Below are 22,030 nucleotides of genomic sequence, written 5' to 3'. Positions count from 1 at the left end.
GCAGCCCCCAAAGGAAGTGGGACAAAAAGCTGTTTCCTGCTCTCTGCCAGCTGTGTGGCCACATTATTCATCCGTAACTAACAACAGCTTCGGTTTGTCTACACAGAAACCGCTTGGCTACACACACTGATATAGCCCACAAAAAAACAAAACAAAAACCCAACAAACAAAACCCAAACCCCAAAGACAAACAAAAAGAAACCCAGGAAAACATAAGTAAAATCCATATGCTTTCTCTTCCTGTAAATACTTGATCACCGTTGTTCACATAGGTCTATCCTGTGATTACAGCACTTCTCAGTCAACCAACATACCGCATTTCTCTGCCCCTATGGGGATGTTATCAGCATGACACCAGCCACATGAATTGGTGTGACAGGTGCATGAAGTCTCCAAATCACTGCTGCCATTTGATGAGAGAGTTGGCCTCATGAAAGACAGAACACCGTGAATTTCCTGATTAACTGTAAATGGGGAAAGCTAGGAGCAACTACTGGAAAAACTCTGAGGAAACTGGAAAAGCTCTGAGGTAGTAAGAGTGAACTGCAGCCAGATTGTAAAAAGAAGGGCTGGGTGGGAAGCCCACATGTTCCCCGGATCCCTGAGTCTTCAAAGATGAGCTTTTCCCACTCTTCTGTTATCCCGTCCCTCATCTTCCATCACTGTTCCCAAAGCTCGGCAGCTGCTGGGAACCAAGGGAGAACAGGTCTAAAGGGCAAACCAGCACTGCCCCACCATGACTCAACACACACTCACTGCTGAAGTGCAACAAGCTTCTCCTTCACTCTGGAGAAATATCAACAGCCCTTGAAAGGAACAGATCCGTCATGTCAGACACGTGCAAATTCCGAGATAAAACCACCTCTGAAACAAGATACCAATAGGAGGGCAAAAGATCCCTTGTTATCACTTATGACTCAGGTTAATTTCAGCTTATTCAAGGCTGCCGGCTATGGAATACACAGGAAAAATAAGCACCACAACACTCTCGAGAACCGGCAGCGCTGCAGCAGGAAGCTAACATCCAAAACCACAAAGACTTTCATTACAAGTGTCTCTGCCCTGTGAACTGCTCCTAGTTCCATATCTGAGCACATTGCAGCAATGCACTGCTTACGAGCCTCCTAAATGAGCCAGTCTTTTATCAGTAGAATTACTAATCCTAACCTTTTTTTTATTGCTTCAGGTTGTTCTGATTTGTACAAGGCATGTATTTGCCTGCTGAATAGAAAGTTTAGTCGAGTTTAAGGTACAGACAAGCAGGAGTAACAACCCCGTACATCTGAATATCACTTGTGGCCATCGGAGCAAGATTAATTAATAAAAGAACTACTTGGAATCATACTTTAACTTCCAGAGAGGACAACATACAAACAGGATATAGTTGTTGATGAAGACATTTCTGTAGGAAAAAAAAAACCCAATGAAGCTAGGTATGCTAACTTCCTGGTCCACTTTTTTCGTCAAAATGATTCTACAATCAAAAATATTTTATATTTTTAATAATTAATGTGTATGTTTTAGAAGCAGGCATTTCATTTCAAGCAATATAGTTTTTGCAAAATTTAAGCCATTTTTTTTATGCAAAAAAGCTGCCATCATATGAATGCGTTATAGGCAACTGCTAATGCTCTTAATATATTTCATTCTAGAGAATCAAACTCCTCTATTTCTTTGTTCAGTTGTTAGAACAGGATTCCCAATTTTTGAAAAAGAAGCTCTAAAATTCTCATGCTTGTGTCACTAAAGCCAGATTAGCATAATCTTGGCTGCTGTGCATCCCTTTAGCACCTCATTAGCTTCAGTTCTAAATAAGTATATTAGCCCAGGACCTAATGCTAAATAACTAAGTTATTTAATAGTTCCAATAGTTATTTCATTGTGTCTCCCATACTTAATTAGTAAATAAATATGCAGAAACCAACAGTAAAAGGCACTGACTTGTGCATTTGAACTGCAGATGTGAAGCTGAACAGAGCAAATCAGACCTATCAATGAACAAGATGCCAGACGAGCTGCTTTATTGCCCCCGGGTGGAAAGAGGAGCGCGGGCACAGCAGGGGCAGCGCCCAGTGCCCCTCCCTGTGCCCGTGTCTGCCCAGGGGTGCTGCCCCTGCAGCAGCACAGAGCTCCCACCTGCCGGGAGCCGCCTGGGATGGGGATGCGAGCAGGGCTGAGGCTCTGGAGAAGATGCAGCAGCGGCAGGAAAAGCTTCCCGTGCTCAGGGGGAGCGCTCGGTGCCGGGCAGCCCCGGGCTGGGAGCGCTCGGCTGCAGGGGCAGCCCTGGAGCTCCGCTCGGAACCGGCTGTTTCACTCTCCCGCACACCCTCGGCACCAGAAACTCCGTCATTTGCTTTCTAAACACGCCAATCGCTTCTGATTCTCCCGTTGTTTCTGTGAAAGATTCTTAGAAGAATATACCTCATCTGCCAGGCCGGGCACGCTGGAAAAGCCCGAGGTTCAAGCAGCTGATCAGAACAAGCAAAAATTGTTTCCTCAATTGTTTCCACCTCAGTCAAGTGCCCAGCTGCTTACACAGAGTACTGCTGATCCACTAAGCTGAGATAATAACAAGCTTATCATTATGCTAGCTTAATATAAAAAATATTTATACAGAAATAAGTGCAAGCATTGGACATACTTGAGCAATCACACTTAAGAAATTCTAACAAACTGCTGCCAAGCAGCTCCCTTGGTATTTTAGAGATCAGATTAAAAAAAAGAAAATATACAAGGCAAGTGATATACAAAGAACTGGAAGTTTTTCTTCCAAGTTACTGTTGTTGGGAAGAAATTATGAATATTAATTAATATTATATACCCCATTATTTACTAATATGAGTTTACAATACACTTTTCCCACCTAAAAACCTGTAACAGCATCCAAAGACTTTCAAAACTGCTGTAAAAATTATATACTTCTAGTTTTGGATACAACTGTGTTTGTCCAGTAAGTTGTCCCTAACTGCTGTTGTGTATGGAAATTATATTTATGAATACTTGAAAGCCTAATTACTAATCAACAATGGCTATAACATTGTAAATCTCCAAGTTTGCCGTGTGCTATGCTCCAGAACAAATACATGATGTAGTTGTGGGTTTTTTCAAGTCCCTTACAAACACGAACTCACTACAGTGAACACTGAAAATTGCTTCTTGGAATAGGAAGCACAAGTAAGATCCAAGTTGTTATTTGTTCACATAAAGAACATGACAGAGAGCCTGTAAAGTTTTCACTGACTTGCAGCAGAATTATCTGCTAGAGTTCTGTCTCATAAGCAGCTTGCTGCTATATTTAGCAGCAGAGGAATGCTTACTTGATTACCTCTCCTATAACAATAAATAAGATTTTACTGAAATCTGTGGAATGTACTGTTAAGGATTTCAGTGAGTGCTACATAACGAATGCAAAGCCAAAGACGTCCCCAATTAACCAAAGAATCCATTATAAAACTTAAAATAATGTCTCAGTTGTTAGAAACTGGGAGTTGTTCACAATTATGTCATCTCCCTTATCTAAACACTCAGAGTCAAAACATTTTTAACCCGAGTCTACACACCCATGAACAAGTGCCCGTGTAATTGCATTAAGGAATTCGGTGACCTCGCCTAGGTAAGGTCTCCGAACACTCCTCAAACCCAGGACCTGAGCGCTGTGGCCTTGTTTTACTGAATCTTTTATCAGAAAGCAAATCTAGAGAAGCTTTTTTAAAAAAAAAGTTCTGCGCCAGAAGAGGCCCTCCAAAGACAGCATTGCCAAAGCCCCAAACTCCACCGCCAAGTTTGTTTGTTTAGGCGTGCCCTGATAGCAAGGAGAGCCACAGAGCTCAGCCTAAGCAGTCCAGAGTCTGAGCACCGCGCTGTCACTCACTGAGGAACGCCTTCTTGAGCTCAGAGGAACTTTGGGCACTACTCTGCATCAACACTTACTCTGCCTTAGCCTGCTGGAGCACATTACAGCCAGGGCTTCCTTAACCAGCTGCCAATTAGAAATAAAAGGCATTTGGTATCGCTAGGAAAAGATTCAAGGAACACTGTGGTTTACACAGAAGAGCCATGATGTTCTAGAAGCCACCTACAGAATAAGCTTTAAGTAGATTAACTGTAGATAATGGCTTGGGACAGGCATTTGGTTATTAAGGATAGAATTAAAGGGTTTGTTAAAGCACAGATTGACTTTGGAAAAATAATTTCAAGAGTCAATTTAACAGGTTAACCATGGCTGGGCAGATTACACTAACATTAAATTAGTAGAGCACAAAGGATGGAAAGGGAAACTTGAGTCATATTAACACCATGGGACTTTATGAATTACTTAAAAGCTTCCAAAAATTAAGTGTTTTACCACTATAATAGACTCATTAAATAAGGGGAAAGAAAATAACTAACAAAACCACAAATGCCATTTTGAACTCATAGGATGACCTAAAACTATCAGTTTATTTAAAATACTACATTAAGATGCAAAAAGGACCAGAAATAAACAAAAACATTCCTCTTTATTTCAACTGATTGGTCTGAAAGTAATTAAATCCAGAAAAGCTCTTCTGCTGCCATGAAACTAAAAGTAGTGTATGTTGATCTCCATCTAAGGGTGTCAAAAGACGTCCCTTTGTATAACTACAATACAAGCAAACAGTGCTGCTAAAACACAGCCTCCATCACTGCCTGGGGCACTTCGTAGGCACCTTCAGCGATGAATAAAGACTACATGAAATGCCAGCAGCTTGAAAACATAAAGCAGTAACTCAGAAGCATAACTTGGGTGTACCAAGTTATTTCATTAAGAGCAGCACACTCACCAGGCCGATAAAATACCTGAAAAATAAATCCTTGCTGGCCACACAAGCAAACGCCCAGGAGATAAAAACGAGCTTTCCCTAGCTGCAGCATTAAGGTGGCTGTGTGGATATCCTTCACTTAGGATGTCACGTTAACATTTTCCCTCTTTAATCCTTAAGCCACCAAAAGGCAGCCTCAGGCTGTAATTTTGCCTTTTCCCCTGCCGTGGTTGTGGTTTGCAGCCTTCTCACAGCTGTTCCTCAAAACGGAGCAACTTCCTCCAGCCAAGATGAGCCAGCTGGGCCAGCTCAGAGCGCGGCTGCTGGGAGGTGAAGGGGCTTTTCACTCCTCTCTCTGAGCAATCTCCGTTCTGCGGGCATGTCTGAGAGCACATGACAGGCAAGCTCAAGAAACTGAGCTAAAATCAGCCATTTTTTTCAAACAAGGTAAATTTTAACCTAGATCACTTCTGCAATCCACTTAACATCAATCACATGAACGTTTGGTGTGCACACAGAAAGCACCAGGAGACGGGAAAGGGTAACAGGCAGCAACAAAAGAACAAAATTCCTTTTGCAGCAGCCCTCACGTTTTAAGGCGACACCAAAGTCTAAATAAAACTTCAAGCAACTTCCAGCTAACAATATTCCATTAGCAGAACTATAAAAAGTACGCATAGAAAAGGCAAAGAGGAACTTTACAGCAAAGGCTTCAGAACCAAGTGAGCTGTTACCTGCACAGAGGCACTCCCCGGGCGCTGAATGCTCCCACTGCCCCCAGGTTGCTAAAATTGTGTCCTTAATGAGGGGGTGGGAGGTTCAAACGTCCTTTGGAGAATTTAAAGAGACAAATCCCTCCCAACAAGCAGTAACCACGATTTACATCACAGAACCCCAAATTCCTGCAGAGACAGGGATCATGGAGCTCTATGCCGGCTCTGCTCCTTCCTTAGACTGCAGGGAAACCACTCAAGTCTGGAACGACCTTCTGGTCCAGCTGGGAAACCCTGACCTTTCTTGTGCCATCAGACACCTTTAGCAGCTGACACAGCTACCTCATGGGGCTGCCTTCGTGTCCTCTTTTTGCTCCTGGCTCTCTTTCAGACCCTCTTGTGGACAGTCTCACCTCTGTCCAGCTGTCTGTGAAAATTACAGACCTCTCTCCTCCGGACTTTAACTCTCTCCTCCTGCTATCTTCTCCTTGGACAATTTCATCCACAGATCTCCATACCATTTCTACTCTGAAATTGTACAATTGTCAGAATACTCAGGGTTTTTTTTTAAAAAAAAACCTGGATAGTAACCATTCCTGCAAGTTGAACCTATATTCTCCTACACAAGAAACTTGCAGTTTTTGTTCTGTCCTTATCACTGGACATTGTGTCACCTTCCTGTAATGCATTAAGCAACAGAACAAGCATTTGCCACGTGCTTGTGCTCATATTCCTCCAGAAAGGCCTGTGCAGGAGAGGGTTTTGCATTGACATCTTTGGATTCATACTCCCCTTCACTGAAGGCTCAATAAAGAATGCGATGACAAAGAGTTCTGACCCAGAAACAGGCAATATCCACTGATCTGGCCGACGAGCTTAACTTGCCCTCAGCCCATAGACTTTGCTCTCTTTACACAATTTCAATTGATCCTAAAACACATGGCTGAGAATTGTGGCAGCCTGGGTGCACAGTGTGGGTCCCTAAGTCCATGTGGCAGGAGGAAAGGATAAAAACCTTGCCACAGTTCACAGTATAAACTGTCACATCTCATGAAGCAGAGCACTTTTAGTGCAGAGTTAAAGCTGAGAGAATATCCCTGTTAGTCTGGTAATCTCTCACTGCCACATTTGTCCCCTTTCCTTATGCCAGAGCTAGGGATTGATTCTACAGGTGTGGATTAGCTCAGCACACTAACCTGGCAGAAAACTATTCTTTTTTTCCCCCTGTTAATTTTGTATCACATAAAGTGCTAAGGCTGCTGAACAAATCCACTTTGCATATGGATAAAGTGAGTGAAATATAAACCACTGCCACTCTGAGAGTCACCTCTTCTTACATTAAATGAAGCCTAATGTGTGTTCTCACCATGGGAAAAACCACATTCTCTTGGGCCGAGCCTCAAACTCATCTTCAGCCACTTGTCTGGCTAAAAATAGACAAGTCTGTGTGTGCAGGAGAAGATCAGCATTAATCTTGCTTCTCACTGTCTTTACTTTAGCACATGCCATCTTCATTCATTTATAAAAAGGCCTGAGCGGACAAGCAAAGAATTCTTAGCATAGCTTGCAGAATTTGGTTTTCACAAGTAAGTTCAGTGTGAGCAAAATTTAAGGAACTAAGAGACACAAAAGGAAGAATAATTCAGAACAAACCAAAAATGTAGAACAAGAGAAGAACCTTGTTTTCTGCAGTATTTCACACAGTCCCATCCTGCTAGAACTGTGCTGGATGACAAGGAAGCATATTAGACTTCAGAGCTAGGTTTTTCCTTCAGAAAAGAGAAACATACAGTTGATTTCAGTGAAAGTTACTAAAGACCCTTTTAAGTTAAACACAAATATTGAGTGAACCAAAACCAACATGGGGAGTATACAAATACATTCCTGCTCAGCATAATTCTTCTCATTCCTCAAAGCTGCAACACCTGCTTTTCAAGATATTTAACTAGGTCACTCTTTGAAATAACATGATGGATTTATATAATAAAATAAGTTTATATACTAAATAACTGCATCATATAAGTGGTTAATCCCCCTTGAAAGAAGCTGTTCAAATAATTCCACTGTTGGCTCATGTAAAAGGACACACTTGTAAAATGTGTCCCATTACCCTCCCCAAAAATGACCTTTCATGGAGTTAGCATAGCTATGGAAAAACCTTTGACGCAGATGTGGTGATGGAAGTCCCTCCATACACCACCAGTAAATGATATGTGCTACACATAAGGGCAGAACAGGAAAATACAAAACAAAAATCCAACTCTTTCTAGCAAGTGAAACTATTATTTATATGCTGAACAAGTGATTACCATGGCTGAACATTCCGCAAGTTTTTATCTTATTCTTCCATTGAACAACCTGAACAAAGATTTCTTAACATGATCTTTAGCTTTAATCAGGCCTATTTTTGTCCATCTGCCTGGAAGCTCTTCATTAGCATTACTAATGCCTTCACCATGTGCATTATTTCCATCGAAATGAACTTTATTTCCACCCAGAAATCTGCCTGTTGAAGTGCGGGCTATGGTGAGATACATTTAAGGCTACTCCACTGATAATTATTCATTTCCTGCACTGTAGAATTCTTATTTGTTAGGGTTTTGTATCATGTACAGAAATGATAAACACTGTTTGCCCATGATAGAGCTTTCTTTGTAGACAAAATAAACAAAGTAGGAAAGTTCCCATGTAGAGCAGCCTGACCATTAAATACCCATTTTGGTTCTGTCCTGCTCTGAGCAGCCCTGGGTAGCTACAGAAATGTGGTTTGTTAAGAGAATGGCTGTGGTATTTAGTTTTTGTGAAGAGCTGTGAAGATGTACAAAGGCAGGCTAAACAGAAAGGTCTCTAGTGCTGAATGTGGTCATGGGAAGCCTTGTAGTAAATAAAAGGAGTTTATAGTGAGCTGTTCAGTTATGTTTGAGAAGCGAATTGTGTTGTGAGATATGAACATCAAAAGATATTTTCCAAACAATTTGGGGAAAATCCCACAGGAAGATAAGCTGTGAACTCAGCCATGGGGCTGTGGGGAGATGTGCAGAAGAGAGAGAAAGAACCTCCAGGAGTCTTCACGGGGAAAAAACGTCCCAGTGTGAAGAAACAGCTTCTCTGCTTCCTTCTGCAGGCAGTGATAGAATTGCACAGTCAGAGAGAGACAAAACTGAGGTGCTGCGTGTCTAAAACCCAGAGATGACAGAAAAAGAGGAAAAAATTAGTAGCTTTTACCGAGGCCTCAAATACTCTATTTAAACCCACAATTACTACTGGGATTTGACTCTAAATCAAAAAGATGTACGACATTGTTAAAAATTGTAAGGTAGGGTAGCACATGTGAGTAATCATAATTGTATGTTTAAAAACTGAAATACAGTGTTTAGTGGCAAAGTTAGCATTTTTTTCTCTCTGTACAGATCATCTCCAGTTCTTTCAGGCTTGGAAGAAAACTCAGTATTGTGAGACATAACTGCATTTTATTCACATCAAGCAGTTATGTCCTAGAACATAAAATGTTGGGAAAAAAATAGAAGTACTGATGCAAAAAGTTCTGATTATTCTATGGAATAGGATACTTTAAAAGTAAAGAGAAAAAAGATAATCAATTATTAACTGATTACCATTACATCATATGTAAGCTGTTTGCTTAGTTTTTCTTGTGGGGAAAGCCCAAAATCAAGCAAAATAATGTCTTTATTTTTTTACATTGTTCTCTGAAGTAATCCTGTGCAATTTTTTATACATGCCTTGTTTCTAGAAATCATGAATGGAGCAAGAATTATGGTTTCCTACTGCTCTGTTGAAACCTAAAAGCAGAAAATCTTTTGGAGAAGATAAATCTGGCTGTGATCTAGAATTATAGACTAAGTGGTCAAAATGGAGAAAAGAGTGACAACAGCACTCACCTAAATCAGTTAATTGCTTCAAGGAGGGAAAACGTTTGTAACAAAGAAGTAACACATTGGAAAATATAAACCTAAAACCTGTATGGATGTTTTGTTTCTTAAGTATTAGAGGAGCCTGGCCTGGAGTAAATTAAAATCACTAATGATTTTTTTCAGATTAAAACAATTATTCAGTTTAATTAAAAAGTGCCTTGACACGAGGAAACTTCATGTTTTTACAGTATCATCATTTAATAATGGTATAGCTCGTCCAGCTTTAGGTTTTAGGTCAGAGCTAGATTTAGTAAGTCAGGTTGAACTGCAGGTTTGCTGTAGGCACAATTACCTCCCCAACATATTCAGCGTGAAAACTTTCCTAAACAATAGGTGGGAAGCTGTCAATTTCCTCTTCCTACAACTGAGGACAAGCAAAACGTGTAAGTTACCTTGGAACTGAAAAGTTTATAGCCCAATAAATGAGCTCTGGTGCAGCCATCTCACAGCTGGTTAAAAACAAACAGTAGCTGCAGCCGTGGAGAATTAACCTTGCTGAAGCGTAATCCTCAGCCATTTAAAGGAATGTCCAGAAGCTGTGGTTTTAATTAACATTTGTGATACTGTGCATGATTGTTATGTGAAATGTCACTGTTTAAAGGTTAATATAAGATGTTTTAATGTACCTTCAAATCAGTAATAAATTTTATACAAGTATGATAGTAACTTCTTGTGACTTTATTTACAGAAACCCTATAGAATGTTCAATTATTGCCTCTAGAAAGTCAGGAAATTATGGTTTAGATTAAACAAAGCTTCAGCAAACAAGTAGTTCTTGGAATTATCAGTGAGTGGGTTCTCTGTGGATTTAAGTTTACAAATAAATAACATTTATTAAGTAGTCAAAGAGTATCTCTTAGAAAGTGAGGTAACCTTGTCGATAGAGACTATCTATTCATATGCAATTAACGCTCTTCATTTAATTGCTTAGCAGTTAATCCTTCTAATCCTATTTTCCCACCTGTTAAGATAAGCTATTCCACCCCATGCTTTTCTTTTTGTCATTTACTACATTCTCACGCATTGTAAACAAGCTTAGACTGATTTGCTTCTGAAGATAAATTCAGGAATTTTTGAAAATTCCTAAATGTAAATAGATTCCAATTAAAACTGCAAAAAGGAGGAAGAGACAGGAGAGTAAACACTGAGTGCAGTGATGACACTGGCCAGGAAGAGAGAGACGCTTACAGCCCAAGAGGAGCAGTGAAGATTGTGGTATGTTTTCTGCGGTCCAGTGGTTGTGCTAATGACATGGAATTTCTGGATGAAGAGCTGGGGAATGTACTACGAGGTGACTTAGCAACATATTTCCTGTTTGTGGCTAAGTTAAATACTATGTGTTTTCTCTTCTGGTAGCATACAGAGCAATTACGTTTTTCTTTTTTTTTCCCCTCCAGTGCAGTTAGGACAAAGACTTCAACAGTGTTAAATTTCTTCCTCAGCTCTAGAAATGTGGAGAACAGAATATTTCCCAGGGACCGAAAACCGAATGGCAGTTTTGGTGATCTGTGAACCAGAAGCCTATGCCTTGTCTCGCAAATGGAGATTCTACCACTGAATTTATGAATTCTCACAAATCCAGAATCATTTTCCTTTTTGGATATACTTGGAGTGAGTGCCTTCTGCAACCTTGCATGGCTGAACTTTTGGTCTGTTTAGAGGCAGGATGTTAGAGCTGTAAGGTCTCATACTGCTGGGCTAGCCAGTCATCCTCAAAGGCCTATTTTGTCCCAGTTCAGATAGAAAATAATGCACATTTGGGGATGCTCAAAATACCTCACACTTACCAGTCTCTGATCATTTTGCTGTAAGATAATTGTGTGACCTCTGTGAGCTGCTGTGGTTGTGTGACTGAATGGGACTGATTACACACAAAACCATGAGGAGAAATGCCAGTACCTACAGAGCAGTGGCTTTTTGGGGTTCCATGTTTGCAGTGTTGTGAAATGATATTTTTAATAAATAGTTCTGAAATCCATTTGCTTCAGAGATGAAGCCAAATTAAGAACAGTTTGTACAACTACTTGTTCACCCTCAGGCCACGCTGTTGCTCTCGGAGTTGAGCCAAAATATTGCATTGCAGTGTTTGCCAAAATGAGGTTTGTCTGCTTGCCTTAATTAGAGTTGTGGTTTTCTGGGGAGTTTTTTGTTTGTTTTGTTTTGGTGTTGAGGGGCTTTTCCATCTAAATTTTTCCTAACTGGGATAGCTACATTATTTCTCTTCACTCCTTTTGCTTGGAATTACCTGCAGAGTCTATATGGTCATAAAGGTCCTTAGTTCATACATGGAATATTTGCTTCTCAGTCCTGGAAACTGGAGTGGGGTGTGGGAAGAACACTAAAATGCAGCAGTATGACTAAAAGCATTTTCAAAAAGCAAACAACAGGCTTTAACTTCTGCTGAGGAGGCTGTGAAGTAGATCTAAAGACATTGATCTATAGGAAGCTTTTCAAAAGCAGGTCTCCAGCAAATCAGCAATGTTTTGTACAACGCAAACAACAATTTTAAGCCACAGCTGAAAATTCTGTATGGAGACTTGCAAAGTATTTGTAAATTAGAGTTTAAAAAATGACCTAACTCTGCTAAGCAAGCAGCCGTGTGTCCCAGGAGAGCAGGCAAACCCAGGAAGGGGAACCAAGAGCAGCTGTGCGGTGACTTTTCATCACATGATGCAGCTGCAGCCTGATGGTTGCACATCTTTCCTCCATCAGGACAAGGGTACAGTTAGACAAGGGTACAGTTATTACAGGGTACCAGCACTAAAATGGCAAATCTCTTGTGTTTCCAGTGTGATGTGCATTGTCCCCACACTGATTTCAGTGCTTCTTTTGTGTGTTTTGCTTAAACCAGGAATGTGAACTGAGTTTTACTCTATCAAAACTAAATTAACTCAAGGTCTGATTGTACATTTGCTCAATTTTCTCCATTTCTCACAAGTGCACTTGCTTTCACTCGTACCATAAATTATTTTTGGCGTGTCGTGCCAGCTGGTCTTGAATCTTAGAGGTCAGTTCCTTGTAAAGGCTTTACCAAAGAACACTTGGCTAATGCAGTACAAGCAGCATTGTGGCAAATTTAGAAAATTTGAGGACAAAAAGTTCTTGAGCACTTAAGAGTTATGCTGAACAAATAGTGCTACTGAATTTGGATTAAAAATTCTTAAATTTGTGCGTAGAGATGTCCAGCCGTTGGAAATTATTCTCTGTTTTCTCTGAATGTGGACTGACTGAACTTTGTGCTGTAGATATGGGGGCTGCTTAATACAAAAAATAGAGACAGCAGAGAAAAAACCAAAATGGTCATTAGACCTAACTGAAGGGAAGAAAAAAGCAGATTGGAGCATTTCTTTTAACTAACCATTGTTAAACTGCTGCTGTAGAATGATACCCTGTAAACTATAAATGGATATAGTTGGAAATAACATCACATTGCCTGACATTGCAAACAAGTGATTAAATTCATGATTACTTGATTGATTTCGTAATTCCAGCTTATGTATGGTTAAGTTGGTATCATAAACTATGCCCAAATAAATATTGTTAAAATCAACAGAATGAAAAAAAGGAAGATTTGTACTAGAAGAAAGAGATGCATCTCATTTTATAACCTCCTAACTTCTGCTGCCAAGATTCTACTTTGGTTTTAAGACCGCTGCCAGTTTTAGAGCTGTCATTTTATTTGAAAGCTGGTATTGTCAGATTTTACCAACAGGTTTTCATTGCTGGATTTAAAGGAGTAATGTTTCCCCCAGCAGTCAGGTAAGCCTCAGAGAGTTACAAGAAATGCAGAGAGACACCTGAATCTCAGGCTTTGTATCACTGTGTATGTATTAGACAGGGATCAGAAAACTCACTCTGTGTCTTGCTTTCCTTTCCAAAAGAACAACCCCCCTGCGGAAGCAGTGCTGAGCTGGGACCTTCTCCTAGAGGGCAACAGACTGATACATTTATATCTGAATGTGAACTCCAAAGGATTGTCCCAGCAGAACAACAGACCATGGCGGTGTTCATGACTGTTTTCTCAACATAATTTAGCAACCACAGATTCAGCTATACCAACATAAAATGTGTATTTTTCTTTTAAAAATAACAATGATATTGATATGAAGGCATCTGTGACCATGACACCTTTAATAAGCAGACATGTGACCCATGATTTTTGCACTGTCCATGCTGGTACAGACCATGCTGAGAGACCTTCAGCTCACACAGCGAGGCTCAGCCAAAGGGATTCTGGAATCCACAGAAATGGTTTAAACAATTTTTCATTGTTGTAAGCTGTGAGCACCTGTAGATGACTCAGATATTGGGGACTGGAGTTCTGGAAGTTGAGAGAGAGAAAAAATAACTCTTTTGTTTGTGGCAGTAGCTCAATTTTAGTTAAAACGCCATGATTATCCAAGCAAGGCTAGGCTGGACAACCTGAGCAACCTGGTGTGGGGGAAGGTGTCCCTGCCCATGGGAGGGCAGTTTGGCTCTATGATCTTTAAGATCTCTCCCAACACAAACACTTCTGTGATTGTGCGATCCCTGGTGTCTAAGATCACCTTGTCCCTTGTGGGTGTCCAAAACAAAACACAGGGAAACACACCTCGGTCAGAGCTCCCAAATCCTGCATGTGGAGGGTCTGGGCACTCTGCTCACAGCCCAGGGGCTGCAGAGTGAGGCAGATCCGATGGCAGCCAGGCTCTGCTGGGAATCACGGGCTGCCACGGCCATGGGCAGCCCCAGTGTCTGCCTCTCCCCTGCCGGCGAGCGGAGCCGGGCACGGCCCGCCCGAGGGCCCGGGCACCCTGAACCCCCCGTGCTGCGCTGAGCCCCAGCCTGGGCAGCTGGAAAGGGATGGGCACTGTGCCCGTGTGCCCCTGTGAGACCCTCCTGCAGAGCTGCCCCAGCCCTGGGCCCAGCGCACGGAGAACCTGGAGCTGCTGGACAGAGTCCAGAGGACACACCAGGATGAGCAGAGGCACGGAGCAGCTCTGCTGGGAGGAAAGGCTGGGATTGTTCAGCCTGGAGAACAGAGAGCCAGCTTTGGGGTGACCAGTGGCCTTGCAGAACCTGCTAGGAACTTTCAGGAAAGATGGGGCAAGACTATTTATAAGAGCACGTAGCGACAGGACAGGTGGGAACGGGTTCCAACTGAAAGGGCGAAGGCTTAGATTAGATACCAGGAAGGAATTGTTCACTGTGAGGTTGCTCAGAGCACCTGTGGCTGCCCCATCACTGCAAACACCCAAAGCCAGGTGCGACGGAGATTGCAGGCACCTGGGATAGCGAGCGGTGACCCCGCCCGTGGCAGGGGGTTGGAAGGAAACGCTCTCCAAGGCCCCTCCCAGCCCACCCCACTGTGCGATAAACCCCCGGCCCGAGCTGGGCCAGCCCTTTCCCCACACCCCGCCCTGCCGGGGAGCTCCGGTGCGGCCCGCGGGGCTCCGCCATTTCCTGCCCCTCCCTCCGTCCCTCCCCTCAGGGCGCAGGCGCGCGGCGCTGCTCAGGCGCGGTGGGGCCGGGCGGGCCGTGCGCGTGCGCGCAGCGGGGCCGGGGGAGGCAGCGGAGCCGCCCCGGGCGGAGCGGGCGCGGGGGGCCCGTGGGGCCGATGGGGCCGTGAGCGCTCGGCCCGGCGGCGGCGGCGGCAGCGCGGGGCCCGCGGCGCCATGGACGGACAGGCGGCTCCGGGCGCGGGCGGCGGCGGCGAGGAGCCGCTGAGCTCCGGCAGGATGAACCCGAAGCGCGGCGGGCGCGCCGCGGAAGAGGAGAGCCGGAACAAGCCCAAGCTGGTGAGCGCGCTGGGAGCCGGGCAGGGAACGGCACGAGGAGGAGGAGGAGGAGGGGGCGCGGATGCGCCGCGCTGCTTCCAGCGGGGAGTGCGGGGCGCGCGGAGGGGCGTGAGAGCCTTTTCGGGCATTAAAGGCTCCGCGCTTAAACCCCCCGGGGTTTTTGGGGCTCTTGGGGGGCTCCTCGGAGAGGCCGCTGGCGGTCCCAGAAGGGCCGGGCGGCGGGGGGGATCCCAGGCGGTGCCGCCGGCGGTGGGCGCTGCCCGCGGGCGCCGCGCGTTCCCACGCTCGGGCGGGGACGGGGCCGGCGCTGCTCCCGCAGCCCGGGGAGCGGCCGGCTCCGGCTGAACCATCCAGAACGCTGCTGGCCGTGATGCGAGCCACGTGCTGCCCAATGCAACTTCTTCTCAATGAATGGGAGCACAAGTGTAAAAGCTGGGCGGTTTCTAGGCTGTTTTGGAAAGATTTGACACGGGTTTGAATATAAATCCTCTTTAGGAATGCAGTTTGTTTGTTAGAGCTGTGCTCTTTGGTTTTTTTAGTGGCAGACGTGATAAGCTGAAATACAGGGAGAGTTCAAAGCGACATCACTGGGTTGTATCCCACTTCATAAATGCTGTAGTAGCAAAACCAGCTAATAGGACAGTGTTTACCTTCGATTGTTTACGTCTGTTACTTACACGTGGCCTAATGTTGAATCCACCCTTTTTAGCTCATCTTTTATCTGTATTTCCAAGTGCAACAGTGTAGCAGGCCTTTAAAACATCCGGAGTCTTCTCCTTGCAGAATACTAGTTACAAACTCTATTGAATCTGTTGCAGGGGTTTTCCCAGATACTGGTAAAACTAAGTCAGTATTGAAGTTCTCCTGTCTTGTGTTCCTTGCAGCGACTAGAGAGCTTTTGAATGATCAGACTGACAACTGCAGGTTGGGGTTTTGTTGGTTTTTTGGGTTTTTTTTTTCCTGATATATATATTTTTTTAATCACTGGTAACAAAGTTAGAGCTTATATGGGGAAGTTGGTAAATATATAACAGTGAGGCACAGAAAAGTTACTGAAAGTTATATTTGTTTCAGAGGATGACAGTCAGAACCCTGTATGACTGGAAGTGCTTTTGTATTAAAAGTGACAATGTGTATCTTGGCAAAAGATAAGCAAATATGGTGTCTTGTTTTGTTTCATGGTGTTATTGGAAACAAACTCGTGTTTCCTTGCATAGGATGAACTTCATATAAACAACAAGTTTGGGTGTGTTTATACTGCCTTTACTATTTCCTGCTAAAGTAGTTAAGAAGGCTGCCTGAAGATTCCTGCAGGGAACTGATTCAAAAATCGCTCAGGGAAGTGCTTTTATTGGAAGCTGTGAACATGAATTTGAATCTTGCTCTAGCAGGAGAGAAATCTCTGTTCTGGTAGAAACACATAATTTGAAAATCAAAGTGAAATGAGCTCAAAATTGGATTGAACAGGATGGCTATTTCCATTGCATGGTCTATTCAGTCATTCTAGAATCACTAGAATAAATTTTTAGTGTCACATTTAGGGAAGAAAAAGAAAATAATGTTAATATTTGACTTCATTTGCAGCAATATGCTTTTGTTTCTTGAGGGGGTGGATGATTACAGTCCAGCAGCACCATGGATCAGAGCAGGGATATGGTGCTCAAATCAGAGCCTTCTGAAAGATTGTTTTGCCCTGTGATAAGTGACTGGCCTTTGGTGATAAAATTGAGTGAGTGGGTTGAATGGGAAAGCAGATTTTTCTCACTGTGGACATGATGTACATAAATGGTGTATAAACCTGACATGAACAGAGATTTACTGCTGGGTGAGAAAAAGAGATGGGATTCAGGTGTGCTTTAAATTGAGTTGGTGTGAATGGGTAGCCAGATATATCAATTATTACCATGGGTGTGTCAGGGAAGAAGCAGCCTGTAATCAGGGAAAGGCTTTATCCATTGTATAGGAGAGTAATCCTACTAAACTTTGCTGGCTTTAATTTTGAATGAGGAGTTGGTTCTGCTGAGGCTGGCAATGTCTTCAGGCACTGGGAGAGCAGTCTTACTTGCACCTCATCCCTGTTCTCTTCATTGTGCAAGTGAGATGGAGGTGTATTTGGGACTGGTGGCAAAGAAGCCACACCGTGCCAGTGCTGAGTTGTTGCTGAGTTCATAAGACAAAGTTCCTCACAGCTGGGTGTGGAGATTTTCTTAGTTCATCTTCGCAACTTATAATTCAATAAGTTTCAGTGGAGTTACAGAGATGAATCAACCTGTGCTCTGTCATGTGTTGGGTATAATTCAAGGAGCTCCAAGTGTGCTGACAGGAGTGTGTCTCTTCCCCAGAACTTATTTCACACATCCAGGGGAGTGCTGAGCAAGGGCTTGGTGGGAGAGGGTGTGCAGCTACGCAGAGAGGAGAAAGTATTTTTGGTTCCTGGCACAGGAGCTGAAATTAGGCAAATCCTTGGGAAGAAGTCCAGAGGAATGATTTTTATATGATAAAAATGGCTCTGGGTGACAGAGGGCTAGGAACTGAAGTCATTATCCTGAGGGAAGGGAAACTAGAATAGAAAGGTGGAAGGTTTTTATTTCCCTGTTCTCTTCATCTGAAACTAAAAGGTGTGCAGTGGTGCTTGGCCTGCAGAAGTGCAGTGGTTTGTTTGGCTGGGATTTTTTAAGGGCTGGAGCTTGATCAATGGCACTTCTCCCTGATTGACAGCAAGTAGGACTGGGCTATGGAGAGAGAATCCATGCTGGGAAAGAAAGCAATGCTTTAAAGTACTTCTCTGTAAGACAATTGATGAATATGTGTGCACATGAGTAATTAAAGGTGAGCTGTATCAGAGCTACTAATGCAGTTATTTTCTGCTTTAGGTAGTTGGGAGAGGTGTTCAGGTTTCATGCAATTTGTTGAACGTGACAGAAGTGCACAACGGGAATTCAGTTCTGGTTTTTATACTAGTAATGTGTAAACTGGAGTATTTTACTAAAGTTTAATGTCTGTGTTATGAGCACTTGGACTCATAACTGCTGCTGAGGGAGCTCTGGGTTGGTGTTTTTGGGGGGTTTTTCCTCATTTTTTGCTGGCTCAAGGACTAGAGGTTGGAATAAGTGCCTGGTATTTTTGTCGTCATTTTTGTTTACAGTCAAATGGGCAGAAAAAATCCAAATTGTTTTGGCAAACAGTCATCTGATCTCACGTCAGCTCCGAGAATAGGCTGGCGTGAGGTGGCAGAGAGCAGTTCCATGGGTTTGGCAACATGCTTGTTTTGCTTGTTTTAAAGCATGCCTGTTCTGCTAGGGCAAACAGACTAAATTAAGGTTGTCAGGGAGATTGCTGGGATTCCTCTGTTGGCTAATGCTTAGCTTAGATGTTGTTTGCTCTCCTCGTTGCTTCAGTGTCACTTGGGAAACAGATAATTCTGTTGGGTACCTAGGAAATGGGAAGTGCTTGAGAGTGTCAGGTCTGGTTTGACAGAGCTGGTGAAGCTCACCAAGGGCCTGGCAAATGGAGCATCTTTTTGGCTGAGAGGTTGAAGTCAGACTTTTTACAGAAGTTCGTGGCTGAAGAAGGGGAGACAGAGGTCATAAAAAGGAGCAGGAGAGGTTGCTGGAGAGGAGACTATAAAGGGAAAATAATTTGAAGGATGATTAAGTGTTGGTTGGTCAGAGACACTGAAATCACTGTTCTTGGAGATTTTCAAGTTCTGAAACCTGGACAGAGTCTTTGGCATGCTGATGTGAATTTGGTGGGTGACCCTGCTTTTTAGGCAAGAATTTAGACTGCACTGAGAAAAGAATGAGATCCTTTCAAACACCTGTGAGTCAGCACTTGGAAAGATGTGCTGTAGCAGGATTTGGGGTGCTCTGGGAATGTTGGAGCACTGTCTAACTAGAAATCAACGTGGCCAGTGTTTTTTGGTGGTGTTTTTAATTCTAGTTACTAATATCCCTTGTCAGTGTAGGATTAGCAGAAGCACATGGGGTGGCCAGTGCCATGCTAACACATGCTGCTTTGCCCCCAGGTTCCCTCCAGGTGTGCATGGAAGCTGTTCAGTTGGGAATACTCCACTTGCTGCAAACAACATTTCTGAAAGGGGCTGCGTTCTGAGTGTGATGTGGCCTTTAAAGGCAGATTAGGAGGAAGACGTTGTGTAGCTTGAAAAACAAATCGTTAGGGAAAAGAGAGCTCCCTTAATTGGAGAGCAAGTGGATTTGGTGACTCACCCAACAAGGAGCATCTCATATTTTGTTTTAAAAGCAAAAGTTGTTTGTGCTTAACACTGAAGTCTTTTAAACCTCGTGAGCTTTGGGATGAATCAAAAGCTAGCAACTCAACATTCTGACTAATGTGCTGTAACCTAGCCTCAAAGAGTGGGATAAAAGCTTTTATGAAGTAGCTTTAAACCAGGAGTAAGCCGAGTGTGCTGGGGAAGAGGTTTCCCAGCTGTGTTGCACCACCCATATCAGTTCAGGAGTTGAGGAGTGATTTAAATTGTGGTTATCAATCCCTGTCAGACTGTGTGCTGCAGGACCCACCAAAAAAAAAGCTGTGTGCTTTTTGTGTAACTCCTTTAGATATCTGTGTACTGCATACATGAACTATGAGTCAGGTTGAGCAGAGATTTTTGGCAATCAAATCAAATGTATTACATTTGAGATCATGGTGTGTCTGAGTGAAATCTGTGCATGCCTGCCGACAGTTTTTGTTTCAAGTGTATGCTTGAGGAAAAAGTGCCCCAAAATGTTTGTGTTGTAAAAGTGTCTTGGTCTTATTAGATCAGAGTCATGATATTCCAGCAAGTGAAGTTATCACAGTGCAACCATTACTGAAGAATAAAATTAATGTTTTACTAAGCTTCTGTTGCTTGGAGTTATTCTGGTTGGGTGCTGCTGCTGACATGGGAGGGTAGGGTGTGCTTGGTGCTGATGTTTAGGTAGATGCTTTAGCTTTTAATGTGAATTGCTTTGACACTGTGTGAGTGAGGTGATAGAGACAGTGATAAGCCTATCTGTCTGTGGTAATTAAACTTCCTGAACTACTCCTTGTAAGACAAAACTGTAGAGCACTTCTGTACACTACAGGAAGCTTTGCAAACAAAGCAGATTCCACCCAGGCCAAGTGAAAGGCAGCTGTGAGAGCTGACAGTGTGCACAGCAAGTGGAAGTGGTGCTTCCTGAGACTTGAGGCAGCGTGGTGCTGAATATCCAAGTGTTCAAGCATGAACTTTGGTTCTGGTGTCACAAGTAGCCTGTAGAGCTTGCCAGTGACACTTGGGGTTGCTGGTGACCTGGGAGAAGGAAAGGATAGGCCTAGAAACTTGGAGTGGGTTACAAGATGAGTTCATATTTTCTGCAGCACTTGCAGTTCTCTAGAGGTAAACTATAAAGCAATAATGGCCAATAACATGCCTCTGATTCTTTTCATCCTTGTCCAGATTCAGAGTAAAACAGGCAATGGCAGTTGCTGCTGAAGCAACTGGCAGTTTCGGTTTGTTCTTCATCAGTTTGCTTGTTCAACCTTAAAACCACAAGAAGTTAGGAAATTACTAAAATGAATGGTTTTATGCAGTTGCTTACAAGTTGTGTATCATCATTCTTTGCGTTCAGTATTTTTTTAAAAAAATAGTTTAGTGACTGTTTAGGAGGAAATAAGGGGTTTTTTTCTTAAACTTGGCTATGGTAGAAGAGAAGTTTTGAGAAGTTAACAGTTGAAAAATGTTCTTTAGTATTCGTGTAGCAGTTGATAAAGTTCCAGGTAGACAGAGCTACCTTGGCTTGCACTTGCATATTGTTTTCATATCAAACTGATCCTCAAATCTTGTGAATGAAGTGGCTTTCTGCTACAGCACTGTGGGGTGAGTGCCTCTAGGATTCCCACTTTGAAGTGTAACTTCCTAACAAGTAGATAAGTGGGATGTTGTGTGACAAAAGTAGCACTAGCACAGTCTGCAAAGCAAATATACCTGGTAACAGATAATTGTATGGGAGAAAGGTGGGACAGTTAAAGAATTGGCTTTTTTAGGGAGCTGTAGAGGCTTCAGCACTCTCCATACTCCCCTTGGTGCTCTGCTGAGTTTTGTGTCACAGTGGGACAAACAAGACCATGAAAATGAACCTGTCAGAACCACTCCTTTAGTATTTGCTCTTTTCTGATTATTCGCTAAAACTAATAAGACTGGAGTTACAGCACATTATAACTCTTCCTTTTGTATGAATATGTCTAAAGTTCATCCACCAGTTCCATGAAGTTGTGTCTGCTGTTCAGCCCTCTTCTCCCGACAGCTCTTTAGTTGGATGTGGTGTGAGAGCAGCACAGATCTGAGAAGGATCTGCTGTGGCAATGAAAGGATATTGTAATGTACATCATGAGCTAAATCATGGACTCGTCTGATTTATAAAAATGGAGAAATACCTTGGAAGTTCAATTCTGGAACAAGCCACACATAGGGAATTTTATGGTTTGATACAGCTCCTCAAGGTTTTTGGTTCACCTGGGTGTGGTAATATTTGGCCTGAAGGTGTAGTGCGTAGTCTAATGTCACCACACCTTCTGTGTTACATCAGACAGAAATGTTCTGAAGAGTTTCTAATGGATACAGGCTCCTCCTGTGTAAACAGGAAACTGTCTCTAAGGAGAGTGAGAGAAGGGGAATGTCAGGGTGGTGCTTGTGGCAGGCAGCTTTCTTGTAAGGTTCCCTTCCTTTGAGTGATCCTCAGAGAAATCATTGGAGACGAAGTGGTATTGGAGAAAGTAATGAGTATGGTGAATGTCTGATGTGTCTGCTGCCTGCAAGTGTTCTTTGCATAGTGTTACTAAAAAATATT

The 22,030-nt window shown here is 43.1% G+C and overlaps 1 protein-coding gene across 1 annotated transcript in view; it reads left to right on the top strand.

The window, feature by feature from the left end:
• Positions 1 to 14,952: 14,952 nt before the first annotated feature.
• Positions 14,953 to 22,030, top strand: part of DIAPH2 (diaphanous related formin 2) — a 183,751-nt gene continuing 176,673 nt past the window's right edge. Inside the window, exon 1 of the mRNA XM_082289626.1 lies at positions 14,953 to 15,203. Within this exon, the coding sequence (XP_082145752.1) occupies positions 15,081 to 15,203 (123 nt within the window). The 5' untranslated portion in view covers positions 14,953 to 15,080. The remainder of the gene's footprint in view (positions 15,204 to 22,030) is intronic.

The sequence above is a fragment of the Coloeus monedula genome (assembly GCF_965178545.1).
Source record: "Coloeus monedula genome assembly, chromosome: 12".
Classification (NCBI taxonomy): Eukaryota; Metazoa; Chordata; class Aves; order Passeriformes; family Corvidae; genus Coloeus; species Coloeus monedula.
This window is presented reverse-complemented; position numbering and strand designations above follow the sequence as displayed.